The sequence below is a fragment of the Saccopteryx bilineata genome, chromosome 1 (assembly GCF_036850765.1).
Source record: "Saccopteryx bilineata isolate mSacBil1 chromosome 1, mSacBil1_pri_phased_curated, whole genome shotgun sequence".
Lineage (NCBI taxonomy): Eukaryota > Metazoa > Chordata > Mammalia > Chiroptera > Emballonuridae > Saccopteryx > Saccopteryx bilineata.
This window is the reverse complement of record NC_089490.1, coordinates 114554378-114574361: the sequence shown is the minus strand read 5'-3', so window position 1 is coordinate 114574361 and position 19984 is coordinate 114554378. Positions and strand designations below refer to the sequence as shown.

The following is a 19984-nucleotide window of genomic DNA, read 5'->3' as shown; positions in this document are numbered from 1 at the left end:
GAGCTTATATGTATATATTTCTCCTTCTTACCCACATCAATTGCTATCATTCTAACATTTGTGTGTTTTTTTAATCTTATTTCTATTTCTTTAATTTTTTCCTGGAGTTATTTTATTTGTTATGTTATCAGCCATTTTTTTTAATTACCTGTTCATCATATTTGTCCATTGGCAATATACATGCTCATGTTTTCCTAACAAAGTGGAAGAGCTCTTTATCTATTACTACCCACAGCCTCTTTCATGACCAGAAAAGCGAAAGTTATATGGATACCTTGATCCGGCGCCTACAGCTATATTCTCGAAACCTGGAACATCTGGTGGAGGAGAGGACACAGCTGTACAAGGCAGAGAGGGACAGAGCTGACAGACTTAACTTTATGTTGCTCCCAAGGTAAGGCGGGTCGTCCAGCTGATGTACTTTCCCACAAACAACAAAGCTATGCCTCACACTTAAAGCTGAAAGCATCAACATATTTGTGCAGCATTGTATTTCTTTGTATCTATGTACGGTTGTTCCCTTTTGCATATTCTTTAACAAGAGTGAGTTTAAAAATGCATGGACCTTTCCTATACCTTCTTCTGGTTTGTACTCTAAATACTTCCCCCCCCCAAAAAAAATAAAAAGGTTATTTTCAAGTGGTCACATGGTGCCATGGAAGGACTGGGGTCCCAACATCTCTGTGCCACTTTTACTAAGTCTGGGACCATAGGCAAGTTACTGTTTCTCCTCAGTCTCAAAATAGAAATTAGTTTTCCCCTGGAATCGATGAGCTATGAGGCACTTTTAGGCACTAAGTGTTAGTTTCTCTGCTTTCTCCTTTCTACCTCAAAGTAGAAGCCAAATGTCAAGAAGTATAAGTGGTTTTATTTTTTTTATTTATATTTTTACAGAGACAGAGAGAGAGTCAGAGCGAGGAATAGATAGGGAGAGACAGACAGGAACTGAGAGAGATGAGAAGCATCAATCATTAGTTTTTTGTTGCGACACCTTAGTTGTTCATTGATTGCTTTCTCATATGTGCCTTGACCGTGGGGCTGCAGGAGACCGAGTAACCCCTGCTCGAGCCAGTGACCTTAGGTCCAAGCTGGTGAGCTTTGCTCAAACCAGATGAGCCTGCGCTCAAGCTGGCGACCTCAGGGTCTCGAACCTGGATCCTCCACATCCCAGTCCATCACTCTATCCACTGCGCCACCACCTGGTCAGGCGAAGTATAAGTGGTTTTAGTGAAGGAGGTGAGACCACACGTCAGATATCTATTCTCAGGAGCATGTAGATGCTGACCTTGACCACCATTTGAAACAATATGACAGCCATGATAGAAATGAAAGGAAACAAGTTTAAAGTTCTGTTAAGTGTTGGTACTCAGGTGATAACTAAGGAATGTTAGATAAGCAAGAAATTAAAATATGAAGAGCTAGGAAAGAAGAGGAAGCCAAGGACATCCACAACTGTCACGATGAGAAGTGATACTCTCTTCTCATTAAAATATAATAAAGTCCAATTAGATTAAGGATAATCTAAGCAATCTAGCTCTGGATGAAACAATGGAAATTGAGATCAGCCAGGCCTGACTTCGAACCATGGTTCCACCACCTACTGTGGATGTGCGACCTTGGGCAAGCTACCTGAATGCTCCCACCTCAGTTTCCCATGTATCGGTAGCACAGGCTGGCTCCAAAACTCCCTGAAATGTGCAGGATTAAAGGTACTTACTTAGCACAATGCCTGGAACATCCATGATTGTTATTTTTGTACATATTTAGTAACTACAACTTTTATATATAGCTTGTGTCAGTTATTTTATTTTGAACCCATGCATTATTTAGAATATCAGTTCTACATTAGTAAAGAAATTATTTTCAAATTGTATGAGCTATTTTCTAAGTAGAGAAATAGTTTCTCTTCTACAAGACTTAATGAAGAGGTAAGAGCTATGCAGATGCTCTACTCTGTCATCTGGACTTCAGGAGAGCCTAACATAGACCCCATGTGTCCTCAGAGAGCCTAGGAACATACTGGCACTGGTGTCCGTGAAATAGGCTGGAACTGATTAGTCCATTTCTGTCAGCGCTCCATAAATGTTAGTTACATAATGCATAATTTCCTGCCGGGTCTTCAACACTAAACTGTGACAAAAAATAATATCTTGATTATCTGGCTGCCTTTCGAGGGTGTCATCTTTAGTTGTTTAAACCAAGAATGTCACTCAAATAATTTCAAACAGCTGGTTCACCACCTCAGATTTTTATTCTTCCCTTTGGTTCAATGTGTCGCCTTGACCAGTAGGTGGTAAATGTTTTTATTGGATTGTAGGACACAGATGTCTTCAGTAGCTGCAACTCACTTTGACAATTTATGTAAATAGAAGAATTAATAAATATTTACAGCAAAATTATTAGTAAACCTAAGAGCACATATAGAAAGCAGATACTACTTAAATGCTTATTTGAATAGTTATCTTTGGGTTTTGTTTTGTTTTCTTTTGTTTTAGGTGAGAGGAGGGGAGATAATGAGGCAGATTCCTACATGTGCCCTGACCACGGTCCACCTGGCAACCCAGTCTAGGGCTGATGCTTGAGTACTGAGCTATTTTTAGTGCTTGAGGCTGATGCTCAGACCAGCTAAGCTATCCTCAGTGTCCAGACCCAATGCTCAAACCAGCTGAACTACTGACTGTGGGAGGCGAGAGAAGGGGGAGAGAGAGAAGAAGAAATAGATGGTCACTTCTCCTGTGTACGCTGATCAAGAATCAAACCCAGAACATCCACATGCCAGGCAGATACTCTACCACTGAGCCACTAGCCAGAGCCCTCTTTGGGATTTTTAAACAGATTAAAATAGAACTTTCTTGGCATATTCTCCTTCCTGGGAGCACATGCTTCCTTTCTCCCTCTTCTTCCCCCACAGGCAGGCATCTCCTAAACTCTAAGGGTCCCCACAAGTCTTGCTTCCAGGGAAGCAATGGGCAGTGGCAGCTTGGCTGGGGCTAATCCCTTGAACGTGTCTCCAAGGTCCCCTTTTCTCTGACTTAGTGAACCAGAGCAACCCGCCTAGGCTCTCTGTGCTTTCTGTTTATACTCTAAGCCCTCCCTTGTTATACTTCCCCCAGTTTTAATAAACATACTCTCAAAATAAAAAATTAATTAAATAATTGATTAATTATCAAAGTTCTTTTCTTCTTTGGGAAGCCCTTCTAAAACATCTACTCTGTACACTACTAATTCTATCTGTGTCAGCAACCACCTGTATGAAAGCTTATCATGTGAAATCCTGGCCCTTCTTCCATTTATCTACCTATATTAGTTTCTCTCTCACTCACTATTCTCCAAGCTCATAAGACTCTTCAGATGTAATCAGTAAAATGAAGGGTCAAGATCGAAATATCCAGTTTTATCATTATACCCAGGTAGCTTCCAAAACAATCTGCATGCTGATGCTGGACAGGTCAGGAACAATCACCCCAGGACTGTCCTTGCTGATCCAATTGGCCGCACCAAAGGAGTGTTTTCCAAATGTTTTCAAAGGTCCTGAATTCCGTCATTGCCCCAGTTGAAAAACCATCTTCCCTCCAAACTCTGGAGTTCTCTAAATACTTTTTGTGGTTGACCGGTTGTTTTCCAGGGAAGTGCCCATCACTCTCCCTCTGCCACAGTCTGCACACTTCCAGATCTCCCCAGCCCCCTGACTGGCCAGGCCTGGGTCATGGGGGGGGGCAGTGCTGTGCAGCAAAAAGACCAAGGGTGGGAAGTCGCTGAGTTCTAGGACTGGAGCTGCTCTTAGTAGCTGTGGGACCTTGTAAAAGACATACTTTCTTTTAAGCCTCAGCTTTCTCGTCTGTAAAAATAAGGGATTTATTCTCAGTGACCTCCATGATACTGCCCAGGTTTCAGGTTCGGATTCTAGTGGATCCATACTCAGACCCTTTCCAGGGTGACCCCAAAGGCAGACAGGGGCATGCACCTCCTGCTGGGTTGGGGGAAATGGGAAGACAACGTGGCACATAAAGGGATGTGGGTCCCTTCTCGTGGTTCTTCTCTCCTGACTCGGAGTCTAATGTGCTGCTTTTGTATCTCTTGCGTGAAGATAGTCTAAGTTACTTCTATTTGAGTTCTTCAGTTTTAGCATAATTTTAACTTGTTTCCATGGTCATTGGCTTTTTGTTTTGTTTTGTTTTCATTTTTTTCAAATTATTTTTCAAATTTTATTTGTTTTCTTACTTATTTATTGCTTTGACTTTGCTTTTTAAAGAACCCAAATCTGGTTCAAAATATATCAGATAAATTCTGGTTTAAACTATATCAGAATTCATTTTAAATGCATATTCCTTCAGAGTGATAAAAGCAATGCCATGTTAAATATGTCAGGGAGGTAAAACCACTGGCTCAGATGAGAAAGTCTAGATAACTATAGTCATTCCAGCTCTTACATCAAGAAGAAGCCATGAATAGAGAGGTAAAACGTGAGGAAGTGAGTTCAGAGGTGGGCAAAACTAGGTGTACAGTTGTTTGTATGGAAATAATACAATTACTCAATAATAATAGAATAAACTGTGTTCCATGTGCTCACAACTATAAACCTTCTTTTGCTCACCCCTGTATATGTATTAAAGTTATGTAAAATTAGAATTATGTGTATATGTTTATTAAGTTCAACAGTCAGTGCTAAGTAACGCTGCACCTGCTTATAATCATCTTTGTTTAAGCACATATATTTCAGTTTATATGTGTAATTTGTACATAAATATTGTATATGCACTTACCTTTGTCTTAGGCCACCCTGTTCTTTGGAAATCCCAAATTCTAGACTTTCTGGTGGGTAATTACTACTGTCTCTTTACTGAAGTTGATGACATTTTTTTACTTCCATCTAGGCTAGTGGTCAAGTCCCTGAAGGAGAAAGGCATTGTGGAGCCCGAACTATATGAGGAAGTTACAATCTACTTCAGTGACATTGTGGGTTTCACGACCATCTGCAAGTACAGCACCCCCATGGAAGTGGTGGACATGCTGAATGACATCTATAAGAGTTTTGACCAGATTGTTGATCACCACGATGTGTATAAGGTAACCACTTCACCTAGTGGGCTAAGATGATTTTACAGCCCCAGGTCAGCAAACCCAGACTAGTTTTTCCTATTATTTCTAAGGTCTTGTCCTTCCTAATTGAAGTGTTTGAAAGAAACAATATAGAGTTCAGCAGAAATGAATTTTAAGTAATAAAGTTAGAGAAAATGACATTCTCAAATCATCTTCAAAAACCAGATAGTGTTTAGGCTGATGGCCAGTGAAGCAGAGAAGACACCAGATAATAAATACAATAGGCCTGACCTGTGGTGGCGCAGTGGATAAAGCGTCGACCTGGAATGCTGAGGTCGCTGGTTCGAAACCCTGGGCTTGCCCAGTCAAGGCACATATGGGAGTTGATGCTTCCTGCTCCTCCCCCCTCCCCCTTCTCTAAAATGAATAAATAAAACCTTTAAAAAAAAATACAATAGGACTATCTTGTTGTTGTTAAAATAGCAAGCATCCGCCTGATCTGTGGTGGCTCAGTGGATAAAGCGTCGACCTGGAAATGCTGAGGTTGCCGGGTCGAAACCCTGGGCTTGCCTAGTCAAGGCACATATGGGAGTTGATGCTTCCAGCTCCTCCCTCCTGTCTCTCTCCTGTCTCTGTCCTCTCTCTCTCTCTCTGTCTCTCTCCCTCTCTCCTCTCTAAAATGAATAAATAAAATTAAAAAAAAAATTTTAAAAAAAGCAAGCATCCATCATTTGAAGCAGACTAAAGAAAATAGGGAGAGCTTTCTGTAAGTTTAGAACTGGATTCTAAACTAATAAGTCTGAGTCAAAAGAGCAAAGGAGAACTGAACTCACACATTTTCATGTCGAAAAGCAGTACACCATATAGAACAAGTAACTTTAGAAACAGAACTCTTCATTCAAATCCTAAAGTTACCCCTAACTAACCATGTGACCTCATAAAATATATTTAACTTCATCAAGTTTCAGTTTGCTTATATGTAAAATGGGTAGATAATAATACCTACCTCACTGGGTTATTGTGAAGATTACTTCGATAAACAATATGCCTGAAACACTGTATCCTTAAGTAAAGCTCAAAAGTCATTCATAGAACACTCCATAGTAATGGTTCTTACTCACAGAAAGGACTTTTCTTTTAGGATTTGCCTTAGCCCAATCCTCTCCCTGTGTGAGTCAGAAAGCCATATTAACAATAGTTCTTGTTGGAAAGAAAATAATTATGCTTTTTAGAGATAGTAGACAATAAGAAGTTAGATAACAAATAAATGTAAACTATGCATATGATTGTGAAAATAAAATTAAAAGGGAGGACATTTATTTAAAAAATAATGTTTCTGCAGTTCTATTCATATAAAAATCTACTACTTATTATAAGAGAAGTCTGTGGAGACACCATACTACAAGAATGTGTATTATATATTAGAGGACCTTATAATAATTTTTTTCAAGTAGTATGTGGAAAATGGTAAATGCTGAAAATGACTTTTCTGGTAATTAAAGGTATTTCTGAAATTATGTAAAGCTCTTCAGGTTATTTAAACATTTGTAGAATTTTCAACATATCTGGATGATTTACATCAGGGATCTCAAACTCAACTCAGCATGTGGGCCGCAGAGCAAGATCACAGCCGTTTGGCGGGCCGCACTAGGTCTACAAAAGGCAACTGTTATGCAACACTTTTCTCACTGCAGTTGAAAACAAAAAAAAATCAGTACAACAAGCACAATCGTACATGCAGTTTACTCAGTATCACAAAACGACCAGAAACTGTAGTTCGCATCACAACTGCTGTTAACTAAGCTAATATCTAGCTAGGATGCTAGAGAAATGAAAAATACAAGTAGGCCCCTAGGCTTACTTAATTTTATCCAAAATATTTTGAACTTCGTGGATTAGTCTGCGGGCCGCACAAAATTGTTTGGCGGGCCGCATGCGGCCCGCGAGTTTGAGACCCCTGATTTACATTATTATGAGGTACTTGCATATTGTTATAATCTTTTATAACTGTTCTATCATCCATTTTTACTAGACCATAAAACCCCGGAAGAAATTAGCATAGAGCTGGTCTTGAACTGGTCCCCCCAAAAGTGTACAGAAGTATGCTCTTAGTGTTTCTCTTTTGCATTCAATATGTGATTAACTCCCTTCTATTTAATTCTTGTGCCTTTTGAAGGAGCAGATTTATTGATGAGAATTTATTTCCGCAGGTGGAAACCATTGGTGATGCCTACATGGTCGCTAGTGGTTTGCCTAAGAGAAATGGCAATCGGCACGCAGTAGACATTGCCAAGATGGCCTTGGATATTCTCAGCTTCATGGGGACCTTCGAGCTGGAGCACCTTCCCGGCCTCCCGATATGGATTCGCATTGGAGTTCACTCTGGTATGGAGTTGTGCATTGTAGCAAATGGGAGCCATATGTAGCTCTGTGCACCAACTAAGTCAGAAAGGATAAAAACTCTTCAAAAATGTGATTATTTTCACATGAGGTTTGCTCTTGAGTTTGTCTGCCAAAGATGAGTTCCCCTTACACATCCTGACACAATTAGGCCCATCCCCAGAGAGTTCTAGGAAACACCTTGACAGCACCTTTGATGAAGCTTGGAATGATAAACACCAACCACTTACTAAAAGAACAAGCTCCAGGCCCTGGCCGGTTGGCTCAGTGGTAAAGCATCGGCCTGGCGTGCGAAAGTCCCGGGTTTGATTCCCGGCCAGGGCACACAGGAGAAGCGCTCATCTGCTTCTCCACCCCTCCCCCCTCCTTCCTCTCTGTCTCTCTCTTCCCCTCCCGCAGCCAAGGCTCCATTGGAGCAAAGATGGCCCGGGCACTGGGGATGGCTCCATGGCCTCTGCCTCAGGCGCTAGAATGGCTCTGGTTGCAGCAGAGCAATGCCCCAGATGGGCAGAGCATCGCCCCCTGGTAGGCGTGCCGGGTGGATCCCGGTCGGGCGCATGCAGGAGTCTGTCTGACTGCCTCCCCGTTTCCAGCCTCAGAAAAAAAAAAAGAACAAGCTCCAGATTTCCTGTTTAAGTCACATGTATTTACTGTTTCATTTATCTCCTCCCCGTTCCCTCCCTGTCCTCTACTCCTAATTTCTGTATTTTTTTTCACTGAAATATTATGACATCTCAAATGTATTAGATTATCTAAAGGGAGGGAAATAGCTAGCCAATTCTTATAATGAAAGGGTATTTATCTCCCCCTCATTGATATAGAAAATACATGGGTCACTTTAAACCATACAAATTAATTAACCTTGAACATAGAGATTTGAGAAGATGAGTTATAATTGTTAGAGAAAAACATAGTTGGAGAGGAACTCAGAAATCATCTAGATGAATTCTTTATATGACATAAATTAGTCATGGCCAGTTGGCTCAATGGTAGAGCATTGGTCTGGCGTGTGGAAGTCCCAGATTCAATTCCTAGCCAGGGTACACAGGAGCAACAATCTGCTTCTCCATCCTTCTCCCTCTCACTTCTCTCTCTCTCTCTCCCTGCTCTTGCAGCCGTGGCTCAACTGTAGTGAGTTGGCCCCAGGCTCTAAGGAAGGCTCCATGGCCTCCTCCTCAGGTGCTAAGAAGAGCTCAGTTGCTGAGCAACATTCAGATGGGCTTGCTGGGTAGATGCCAGTTGGGGCACATGCAGGAATCTGTTTCCCTGCCTTCTCTCTTCTCACTGAATTAAAAAAGAAAAGAAAAAAAAACATAAATTATCTTTACAGGTTCTAAGATAAGTAATTACATAGCCACTTTTAAAACAATCCCAGGATTTCCGGAAAACTCACTGTTTCTGAAGCCAGCTCACTTCATTTTTAAATATATAGTTGTAATCATAAGGCAGTATTTCCCCATGTTAAATTAAATCACATCTCAGTATAATTTCTTGTCATTGCTTCTCTTTCTGCCTTCCAAGCTTCACAGAAGAGCCTGAGTATAGAAAACCAGAGAGATCTCTCTGGGCTTTGTGGCAAAGACCAAACTGCATTTACAGAAGTCATCCTGTGCCCACAGTGCCTATCCCAAAGCCTGACAGTCGATATTTATTGATTAAGAAATCAGTGAAATTCTCAAAGTGACAGTAAATACAAAAACTGCTGCCACATCTTTCCCTGCCAGGAACATGGCTGTGGCCTTCCCCAATCATGTCCACAGCCAAACATCACAGATGTTTCCATGCACACGTGAGGGAAAGGGAACCTCTGGGCATTACTCTAGCTGGCAGGAGCATACCATCTGTTTCCTGGCAGCAAATTGCCAGAGGAAGGGACAGCAACAGGGCTGACTGAACCGAGTCAGAGAGAATGGAGCTCCGGGTTGTCGCCCTATCTCTTTCCCTGTGACCTATTCAATGTCTAAGTTGACCACCAGGGCCCCAGAGCTACCATATTGGGCTAGAATAAGAATAGAGATTAGGGACACATACCTAATATCTAGGTGTTATAGGTTTAGCCCTAAGAAATTAAAAGGTTGGAGTTAAATAGTGATAGTTGAACACAGACATAATATCTGCAGGGACTTTCCACTTCCAGGCCCTTCCTAGCTTTATCTCCCCCCCTTTTTTTAAATGTCTTCAATTCTTTTTTTAATTTTTCCATTGATTTGAGAGAGGGGGAAAGAAAGAAAGAGAAGAAGGGAGAAGGAAAAGGGAAGGAGAGCGAAGCATCAACTCATTGTTCCACCCAGTTGCTTCATCCAGCTGTGCACTCATCGACTGTTTCTCCTGCGTGCCCTGCCTGGGGGTCAAACCCGTGCCAGCACTGGGGACAGTGGTCTATCCACAGAGACCTCTGGCCAGGCTGTTCCTCCATATTGGAAATGAAGAGATCCTCTGATCAAATAGCTGTCTCTACTGCATCTTCCCTGCTATAGGCTTTTTTTTTCCTTTTTTTGTTTTTTGTTTGCTTCTTTTTTGTTTATTTTGTATTATTTTGTGCCAAACCTAAAAGGGAAAAGCTCAGTACTCAGGGGAAGATCCAGTGTTTTGATTTTTTTCAATGTTCATAAACACAGAGTATTCATAGGATAAACCTATAAAGAAACTCAACCCATAAAGATCAAAACCCAACTAGAAATCAGCCAAAATCAATAGTTACTCTATCTAAAACCTGGTTTTGCAGTTTCTGAGTTAATCTTTAACTTCTAAAATCTTTGACTCCTTGTATTCAGTCGTTCCACACAAATACATGATGAAACAACCCTTCCTCTCGGCCTGGTGTACCACATGCACAGTCTTGCCTTGGCTTTTGTTGTTGTTAAAATGTTCTTGTGCTCCCCAACTTCTCTGCATTCACATAGCACGTGATGTGTTCAGGGAAGAGTATGCCAAATTCTTGTCTTCTGAGTCTTCCATTATCTTGCTATTAATCCCAGAAATGTTACCCTACTAAATAAAAATAAAATAAAACGAACTTGGGCCATTGAGCCTTCAAGTACTATGGCTTCCAGGAGGTCACTCAGGGCTGTGTGGCTCAGCACAGTGAGCAAGCAACGGGATTGTCTTTACCCTTCGTGACTGCTTCTATTTCAAATGCAGAGAGTGGCTTCCCACCTTTCAATCTGATCTCTGATACCCGTTTGTTTTGTGAAAATGTACTTTTTTGTGCCAGAGCAAAAATACTTTCAAAGCATGCATTGAATAATGCAGCTCCCTCACTGAATACATTTATTTAAAGCAAAATTTAAAGCTCACTATTCACACCCTCAGACAGTTCTCCATAAAATGAGGTATTCAGCATTGTGGCCGTGAGGAGAGTCTGAGCCACTTGACCTCCACGCTGTGATTTCCATTGCCTTTACTTCCTGCTTTCTGCCTTTTTCAGGTCCCTGTGCCGCTGGAGTCGTGGGGATCAAGATGCCTCGTTATTGCCTATTTGGAGATACTGTCAACACAGCCTCAAGGATGGAATCCACTGGCCTCCGTAAGAAGGGAGATTGTTTTTCTTAGAGGACAAGGATTCTGATCCAGCAGGAGGGAACTGTAGGGTAAAATGCATAAGTGCCAGTGAGATGAAGAACGACCCTCCTTCACATTGACTGAATGTGAGCCTGTGTCATTCCAGGTCTTGCTACATTTGCGCTTGTTGTGGTGGTTTACCAATGCATTTTTCTTTATTCAGTAAGAGGAGGGGAGACATAGAGACAGACTCCGCCATGCACACGGCAATCCCATGAGAGGACGATGCTCTGCCTATCCAGGGTGTTGCTCCATTGCTCAACAGCAGAGATCTTCTTAGTGCCTGAGGCAGAGGCCATGGAGCCATTAAGCTCTACCACTGAGCCAACTGGCCAGGGTCCTGATGATTTTTTTTTTATTACTTAAGTGTTTTATTTTATTATTAAAATTCAACCTGTATGTGAGAGGCATACTATTTACTGATAATTATTATTTTTTGACTCACTTTCAAATTGTTTCTATTGCTAGGGTTCATTTGCAATGCATTTAGGCATGGTCTACTTGGAGTAATCATGAAATTTAATGTAGACCCATATAATTTAAAAATAATCCAGTAGGCTGCCTGACCAGGTGGTGGCGCAGTGGATAGAGTGTCGGACTGGGATGCGGAGGACCCAGGTTCGAGACCCCGAGGTCGCCAGCTTGAGCGCAGGCTCATCTGGTTTGATCAAAGCCCACCAGCTTGGACCTAAGGTCATGGACTTGAGCAAGGGGTTACTTGGTCTGCTGAAGGCCCGTTGTCAAGGCACATATGAGCAAGTAATCAATGAACAACTAAGGTGTCACACAAAAAGCTAATGATTGATGCTTCTCATCTCTCTCTGTTCCTGTCTGTCTGTCCCTATCTATCCCTCTCTCTGACTCTCTCTGTCTCTGTAAAAATAATAATAATAATAATAATAATCCAGTAGGCTAAGGTATGGTATTCAACCTGGTTCACTTCCTTATTCCTCTTTTATTTGATTTTCCTGGTAATCAGTTTTAGTAAAGAAAAGTAGGCCCTGGCCAGTTGGCTCAGTGGTAGAGCGTCGGCCTGGCGTGCAGAGGTCCCGGGTTCAATTCCCGGCCAGGGCACACAGGAGAAGCGCCCATCTGCTTCTCCACCCCTCCCCCTCTCCTTCCTCTCTGTCTCTCTCTTCCCCTCCCGCAGCCAAGGCTCCATTGGAGCAAGGATCGCCCGGGAGCTGGGGATGGCTCCTTGGCCTCTGCCCCAGGCGCTAGAATGGCTCTGGTCGGGGCAGAGCGTCGCCCCCTGGTGGGCGTGCTGGGTGGATCCCGGTCAGGCGCATGCGGGAGTCTGTCTGACTGTCTATCTCCCTTTCCAGCTTCAGAAAAATACAAAAAAAAAAAAAAAAAAAAAAAAAGAAAAGTATAAGAATTTTTTATATGCAGAAACCTATATTGCATTTGCTTGGCAAGGTAAAGGTACTATGTATTGCATGTAGTAGGTGCTCAGTAAATATTGATGACAATGATGGTGATAGAAATACATACAAGAGAGGATGAAAACATTGGTAGATGTGGGCACAAGTTGCAAAAATGCAGGTTAGAACAGTATTTTGGCTGTTTACTGACCTCCTTATGCCCATGTGTGTTAATATTTCTTATCTCACTGAATGGATTTTTAAGTGTTCTTTTGCTATAATATCCAAGCTCTCAAGAACACACCTGAAATAAATTTCCTGAATCAAGAGAAAGAAATGTGACTATATAATGGATTTCAAAATACGTAGACAAGATTTTCATTGCTCTATTTTGCTTTCCCAGCCTTAAGAATTCATGTGAGTGGCTCCACCATAGCCATCTTGAGGAGAACTGAGTGCCAGTTCTTGTATGAAGTGAGAGGGGAAACGTATTTAAAGGTAAGATACCCATAGAGACAGCATCCAATAAAACACTCAGAGATGCCTGTGGGCCACCTCCTTTGAAACTGAACACCCAGTGGTCAGTAATGGTGGGGAACAGAAGATGAAGAATCCTTTTCTGGACGCCCTGAATTAATCACCCCCTATCCCCACGATAATCATCAACTAGCACCATGATGATCACCCACCATCCCTGTGACTATCACCCACAATCCCATGTAGGAGAAACCACCACCAAAGAATGTAAACTCAAAGAATGTTTACTTCAAAGAGCCCTTTTGAAATTTGCACTATGACTGCTATATTATAAAATGCTGCCTCCATTTCTCCCACATGTACACTGCATAAGAGCTGCAGCGTGGTCCAGGACTAATTTAACTTAAGTCAAGGTCCCCATTGCCTTACACCCTTGCTTTTACTGCAAGATGCTGCCACTCTCGAAGGCCACCTCTCAACCAGTTGCTTTATCCTTCTGAAGTTCTGGACAAGAGAATCACAAGGTGTGGCCCCAGACTTGACGCAGCATCATCTGGGTGCTTGTTAAAAGGCAGGTGCCTGCTTTCCCACTAAGCTGACTGAGTAAGATTCTCTATAGGTATAGACTGGGAATCTATATTTTTAATAAGTATTCTAAGTGATTGTGATACACACTGAAGTTTGAGAATAGGTGCTCCAGACTCTCTATGCTGTTCCTCACATTGACAACAGCTGCTTTCTGAAGCTACCAAATGCCTCCACTTGGCTCTCAGGCTTCTTTTGAAGGTCATTACAATCTTTTCACAATCGGTCAGAAGCCAGCTGTTGACAGTAAGATTATCTGCCTCCAGTAGCCATAGTGCTTCCAGCCTTTACACTGTGACTGCAACTTGGAAAAGCCTCCTTTCATGGAGTCGGGTCCTAACATCACACTCACATTTTGAATCCTCTGTAAGTACATTTTCTGCACAGAGCATTTCTCTCAATAGAAGTGAGAGAAATTTATGGATTACTGCAGTTCAAACAGAGGAAGAAAAAAAAACTACACACATACAGAAAACAAACAAAAGAAATCACTATTTTAAAGATGTGGTTTTAAAAAATATACATATTCATCCACTCACCTTTTCAAATACTAGGTCTAGCAAAAAACAGGAGTACCAGTAAGTTTCCATTCATTTTATCACCTCCCAATTAGGCCAAAAAATGTCACTTAATAAATGTTTATTATTATGTACATGTGTTTATAATTTACACACAAGGTGGGAAAACTGTGGCAAAATGTTTGCAGCAAACTTTGTGGAAAGAAAGGACAAGAAGGAAATGTGAACAATGAAAACCAGTTGGATTTGTTGACGTAACAAGACTATAGATCAATTTTCTTCCTTTTTAATTTCGAGTTCTTGTAACGTTGCTAATAGTGATATTTTGAAATGTCTTGTGGGAGGAAAAGAAAACTCTACTTTGAAAAGTCATGTCTGGTGATTGAGAGACTTTAAAAAAAAATTTGTAATTGATTTTAGAGAAAGAGGAAGGGAGAGAGAGAAAAAAAAGACATTGATTTGCCGTTCTACTTATTTATCCATTCATTGGTTAATTAATTCTTATATGTGCCCTGAACGGGGATCAAACCTGCAACCATGGTGTATGGGGGCAACACTCTAACCAACTGAGCTACCCCGCCAGGGCAAGAGACTTGTTTTTAAAAAAGCTCTTGGAAATAAAAATCTGTCCAGAGTAATGCAGATCATATCAGGAATGTGTGCTGCACTGAAATAAACACGGATCAGAAACTCAGAAGTGAAATGTTGCTTGGAAACAAACACTTGTCAGAACAGCGGGCTAGAACTAAATTGTCTCACTGGCCTCCCTGGTACACACCTCTCTTGTCTCACTAGGGAAGAGGAACTGAGACCACCTACTGGCTGACCGGGATGAAGGACCAGGAGTACAACCTGCCAACCCCTCCCACTGTGTAAGCGGCGGGTGTGCTGGGGGAGGGGAGTGGAGGTCGTGGCTTGGCAGGTCGTGCTACATACATCCAGTTTCATTGTTGGCGAGTGCTCTGCCAGTGGCAATGTTATATTGAGTATGAGAACTACCTATGCGAGACGTTTAGAAAGCTCCCTTCTCTGCCTGTTAGAAACTAGGTGTTCCAGGCATGCCCATGACAGAGGACAGTGGAGAGCTCACCTCCTGAGGTGTGTCTGGTTCTGGTTAGAGTAACGCATGCCAGAGGCACAGAGGCACTCTGCCTCTCCACCTCTGCTACAGCTCTCTGCTGGGCCACGAGTTGAACGGGACCTCCTCCAAACCCAGGACTGTGGTTTTAGGCTTTCCCATAGAATTTCTGTTCTCCCTGAAATGAGGAAGACAAAGTTTCAGATCTAACTGACAGATTTCAGTTCCCTTAAAGGGGATCCAAATGGTTGTCCAGTTGCACATTGGTTGCTGCAGTCAGTCTTGCAGCTGGCGGTCGCATTTGCTATGGTAGAGAAGCACTGTCTTGCAGACTCCTCGATGCTGGACCCAGACAGATGGCAAACCTGTAGAGATGCCAGAACAACACAGATCTTCCCTGGAGCACAGGAGATATGGCCTCTTACTAGGAATGCTCCAAGTCTGTTCCAAATTCTTGAAACCCTCCCTGCATTCTGAGTTCTCTCCAGACAAGATCCACACTCTTAGGAATATGTGGGACCAATAAGTTTTCAGGGCTATGTTGCAGGGAACTTGCATTGCCCTGGCTTCCTTTCTCCTCCCTGCAGTGGCACGAGTAAACTAAACAGCTCTTCCAAACTCTAGCAGCATGGTGTTTCACTTTGAAATTGAAACATAATTTTCAGTTTGAAATATACTCTGCTTTTTCTGCGCCTACACAGAGCAGGATGACAATGCCTTAAGCTCATCTGAGGCAAGGCTCATTTTGTATTCTCTGGACTTCCTGTGTTTCGCACAGAAGAAGTCTCCAATAAATGCTTGGTAAAGTGAACTGGTTGTTCTGGAGCTAAGAAATATTCTGTATGAAGTGCTGAGAAGTTCAATTTTCCCTCCCCACTCATTTTCCAGGGAGAATCAACAGCGCTTGCAAGCCGAATTTTCAGACATGATTGCCAACTCTTTGCAGAAAAGACAGGCTTCCGGGATAAGAAACCGAAGACCCGCACGGGTAGCCAGCTACAAAAAAGGCACTCTGGAATACATGCAGCTGAACACATCAGACAGGGAGAGCACCTACTTCTGAACCTGAATGAGGTATAAGGACGCATGCAAATGAAGTACAGCTACAGTTAGGCAGTGGCCTAAGGGGTCCCCAAGACCTCAGTAGAACAGAAGACTCAAATGCCTTCTACTAAGCCTTGGCTGCCCAGTGTGGGACATTTTTGGAGAATATTCTGGAACATTCTGGAAAAGTAAATTACTTTTTACTCTGGAGCCTGATCTCAACAGTTGGTCTCAGGAGCGTCAACCTGGGAAAGAGGAGGAATGAATGTACTATCTCAAAGCTGAGGAGGTTTTGTTCTCATTTCATTTATTTTGTTTTTATTTTGTTTTGTGTACTGGCTCTTTTTCCTTCTATATTCATGATAGGATTTTTTTTAATTGTCACAATTATATTTTAAGTATCTTTTCTCCATTAAATTATATTTAACTCATAATTTTTGCAGAAAATATGCTATATGTTAGTCAAGAATAAAAGTTAAAAGGTCACTGAGCCTGTGTATGTGTTTCCAACTGTCCCTCCCATTTTCCTGAAATGCACCAGCCCCATCGTGTGCTCGCTGAGAAGCGGACTAAATTCACCCACACTGAAGGGGGGCAAAGAACCTTGGTGCTGAGAGCTAAGGACCTTGACATTCAGTACCGCCTGCTGCCCGTGCAGTGATTTTGTATCTAGCCCTCTACTGTGGGAGGCAGAGCCTGCAGCTATCTCAGGTCTGAAATAAAGTCAAATCCTATTTAGCTGTAAAGACAGAACTTCGCACTCTGCCCACACCCCATCCTGCTTTCCAGCGGCCATCTGCTGACCTTCCTCATGGCACTCCAGTGTGACTCAGTTGATTGAAATCTCTGGTGTTGAGTAGACTAGAATCAGCAAAAGCAAGACAAGCATGTGACACTTCTGGTGTTAACCTTCCGAACTAAAACAACTGCTTTGAAAACATTCCCCTTCCCAGGCCTCCGCCATGAAAACACTCAGAGATTACAAAACATGTTATTTCTTGTCCATCACCTAGAAAAACAGAAAATCAAAACATAATAAAATAAATTATCTCCTAATGTACAGGTTGAGAATTTAATATGCAACAAGTGTCCTTCTTTGGAATCTGAATGTTTGTAATCTATCTGTGTCTTCGTGTCCAGTACAAAGAGACTTTCTGCATAGAAACAAGGTTGTGACATAAAAGTTCCCTGGTCATTTGTTTAGTAAAAGTATATATAGCCTGACCAAGCTATGGCACAATGGATACAGTGTCAGCCTGAGATGCTGAGGATCCAGGTTCGAAATCCCGAAGTCTCTAGCTTGAGTGCGGGCTCATCCAGCTTGAGCTCAGGGTCGCTGGCTTGAAACCCAAGGTTGCTGGCTTGAGCAAGGGGTCACTGGCTCAGCTGGAGCCCCCCCTCCCCCGTCCCATCAAGGCTCGTATGAGAAAGCAGTTAATGAACAACTAAGGTGCCGCAACTCTGAGTTAATGCTTCTCATCTCTCCTTTCCTGCCTGTTTGTCCTTGTCTCTCTATCTCTCCCTCTTCTAAAACAAATGTATATTGAACATCCCCTCATTTTATAGAAACTGGGTATGCTGAGGGAATTATAGAAACATGATCTCTACCAACCTTTGAATCTTACAAGGGAGAGAGAAATGTAAAGAGATAAGTGGGTTTCGCTACAAATCAATGTTGGACAGCAGGCAAATTTAGCAACTTTATCATCAACCAGAAAAACTCGAAATCATCTTTGATGCCACAGGGCTCTGATAAAACAGCTCAAGTGATGGGTCGTGTGTTTGTCTTCTGTTACAGAATATATATGGTTGTGAAACATTTTTACACCTTTCAACAGGTGTGGGCTTCAGCTTGTCCACTTAGCCATGTGATTATGTGATACCAGCAATGACAGTGACTAAGAATGGGACCCAAGCAAGGGTCAAATTCTTGCTCTGTTCTTTTCTAACTGTGAATTAATGAATTAATTAATGCTTCTAAGCTCTTGATGTTTTACTAATAACCCATGAATCATAATACCCATCTCAAATAGTTGTTACATAGTTGTTTTTTTTTTTAATTGAACTTTGTCAAGCACCTAGCACAGTGCTAGAGTGCTCCAAGCACTCTCCACCTAGCACTGCCTGTCAGGTTCTAACAAGTGACCTCTGCCTTCAAATTATACCCTCTCTCAACCTGCTTTATCACAATTTTAAAAATTCAAACCCAGGATGTCCATGTACATGAAGTATGCATGATTTATATTTAACAATTTTATTTTTGTATTTTTCTGAAGTGAGAAACGGGAGGCAGAGAGACAGACTCCCACATGCACCTGACTGGGATCCACCTGGCATGCACACTAGGGGGCAATGCTCTGCCCATCTGGGGCATTGCTCTGTTGCAACCAGAGACATTCTAGTGCCTGAGGTGGAGACCATGGAGCCATCTTCAGCACCCGGGCTAATTTTGCTCCAATGGAGCTTTAGCTGTGGGAGGGGAAGAGAGAGAAAAAGAGGAAGGAGAGAGGGAAGGGTAGAGAAACAGATGGGCGCTTCTCCTGTGTGCCCTGGTGGCGAATCGAATCTGGGACTTCCACATGCCAGGCCAATGCTCTACCACTGAGCCAACCGGCCAGGGCCCATATTTGACAATTGATTATAGAATTTTTCAAATGTGTAGTCATCATCAGTTTCAAGAATTATCAAACACAAAAATATATATGAAAAAGAAATTGATGTTTATTTACAGGTATTACAGGCATTGATAATGAAGAAGAAGCAATATAATTACTTTATGGTGATCTAGTATAATTGATACAATTGCCTCATTGTAGTAAGGAAATCTTGAAAATACTCTCCAATATTTATTTTTTAAAATCCACATATAAGTGGGCCCATGCAGTTCAAACCCATGCTGTTCAAGGGTCAACTCAGTTGCCAAAAATGCCATCATAGTAGTCCCCCTTATTACCTACAGGGGATTTGTTCCAACACACCTAGTGGATGCCAAACCTTATATATCATGTTGTTTTTTTTCATATACATATATAGTTATGACAGTTTAATTTATAAATTAAGCATTGTAAGAGATGAACAACAACTAATAATAAAATAGAACAACTGTAACAATATATTGTAATAAAAGTTATGTGAATGTGGTCTTTTTCTTTCTCTCTCTCAAAATATATTATTGTACTGTATTCACCCTTCTTATGATGATATGAGATGACTCAATGCCTATGTGATAAAATGAAGTGAGATGAATGACATAGGCACTGTGACACAACATTAGACTAGAACAAGGGTTACTTGAATACAAACCATGAGAGTAGATCTGATAAACAAGATGGCTACTAAGTGACTAATAGGCATGCTACATGGACAGCTAACAAAGGGATATGTCACATTCCAGGTGGATGAAGTGGGGCCGCGAGAGATTTTATCATGCTACTTAGAACAACACACAATTTAAAACTATGAATTATTCATTTCTGGAATTTTTCATTTAATATTTTTGGACTATAGTTGACTGTGGATAACTGAAACCACAGAAAGTTATACCATGGATAAAGGGGAATTTTTCTGTACTTTGATAGAATATAAAATTTTATGCACTTGCTTATACCTATACCATACAATGCAATCTCAGTTTAATGCATCTGTCCCAAGATAAAATGTACCTTATCTTGCAATTACAGTTTGGCCCTGGCCAGTTGGCTCAGTGGTAAAGCATCAACACAGCATGTGGATGTCCCGGGTTCGATTCCCAATCAGGGCACACAGGAGAAGAGACTATCTGCTTCTCCACCCCTTCTCCTCTCACTCCCCCACTCTCTTCCCTTCCCACAGCCATAGCTGGATTGGAGCAAGTTGGCCCCAAATGCTGAAGATGGCTCCATGGCCTCGCTTCAGGCATTAAGAAAAGCTCAGTTGCT

At 41.8% G+C, this 19984-nt stretch overlaps 1 protein-coding gene across 3 annotated transcripts in view; it reads left to right on the top strand.

Moving 5' to 3' along the window:
* Positions 1-19199, top strand: part of GUCY2C (guanylate cyclase 2C) — an 89570-nt gene extending 70371 nt beyond the window's left edge. For 2 of the 3 annotated variants that reach the window (XM_066264533.1, XM_066264535.1), the window contains exons 21-27: positions 236-394; positions 4875-5067; positions 7251-7425; positions 10868-10966; positions 12769-12863; positions 14741-14817; positions 15912-19198. In XM_066264533.1, the coding sequence (XP_066120630.1) occupies positions 236-394; positions 4875-5067; positions 7251-7425; positions 10868-10966; positions 12769-12863; positions 14741-14817; positions 15912-16086 (973 nt within the window). In that variant the 3' untranslated portion in view covers positions 16087-19198. Of the gene's footprint in view, positions 1-235; positions 395-4874; positions 5068-7250; positions 7426-10867; positions 10967-12768; positions 12864-14740; positions 14818-15911 lie in introns of all 3 variants that reach the window. The other variant, XM_066264534.1, reaches the window with a different exon arrangement.
* The last annotated feature ends 785 nt before the right edge of the window (positions 19200-19984 follow it).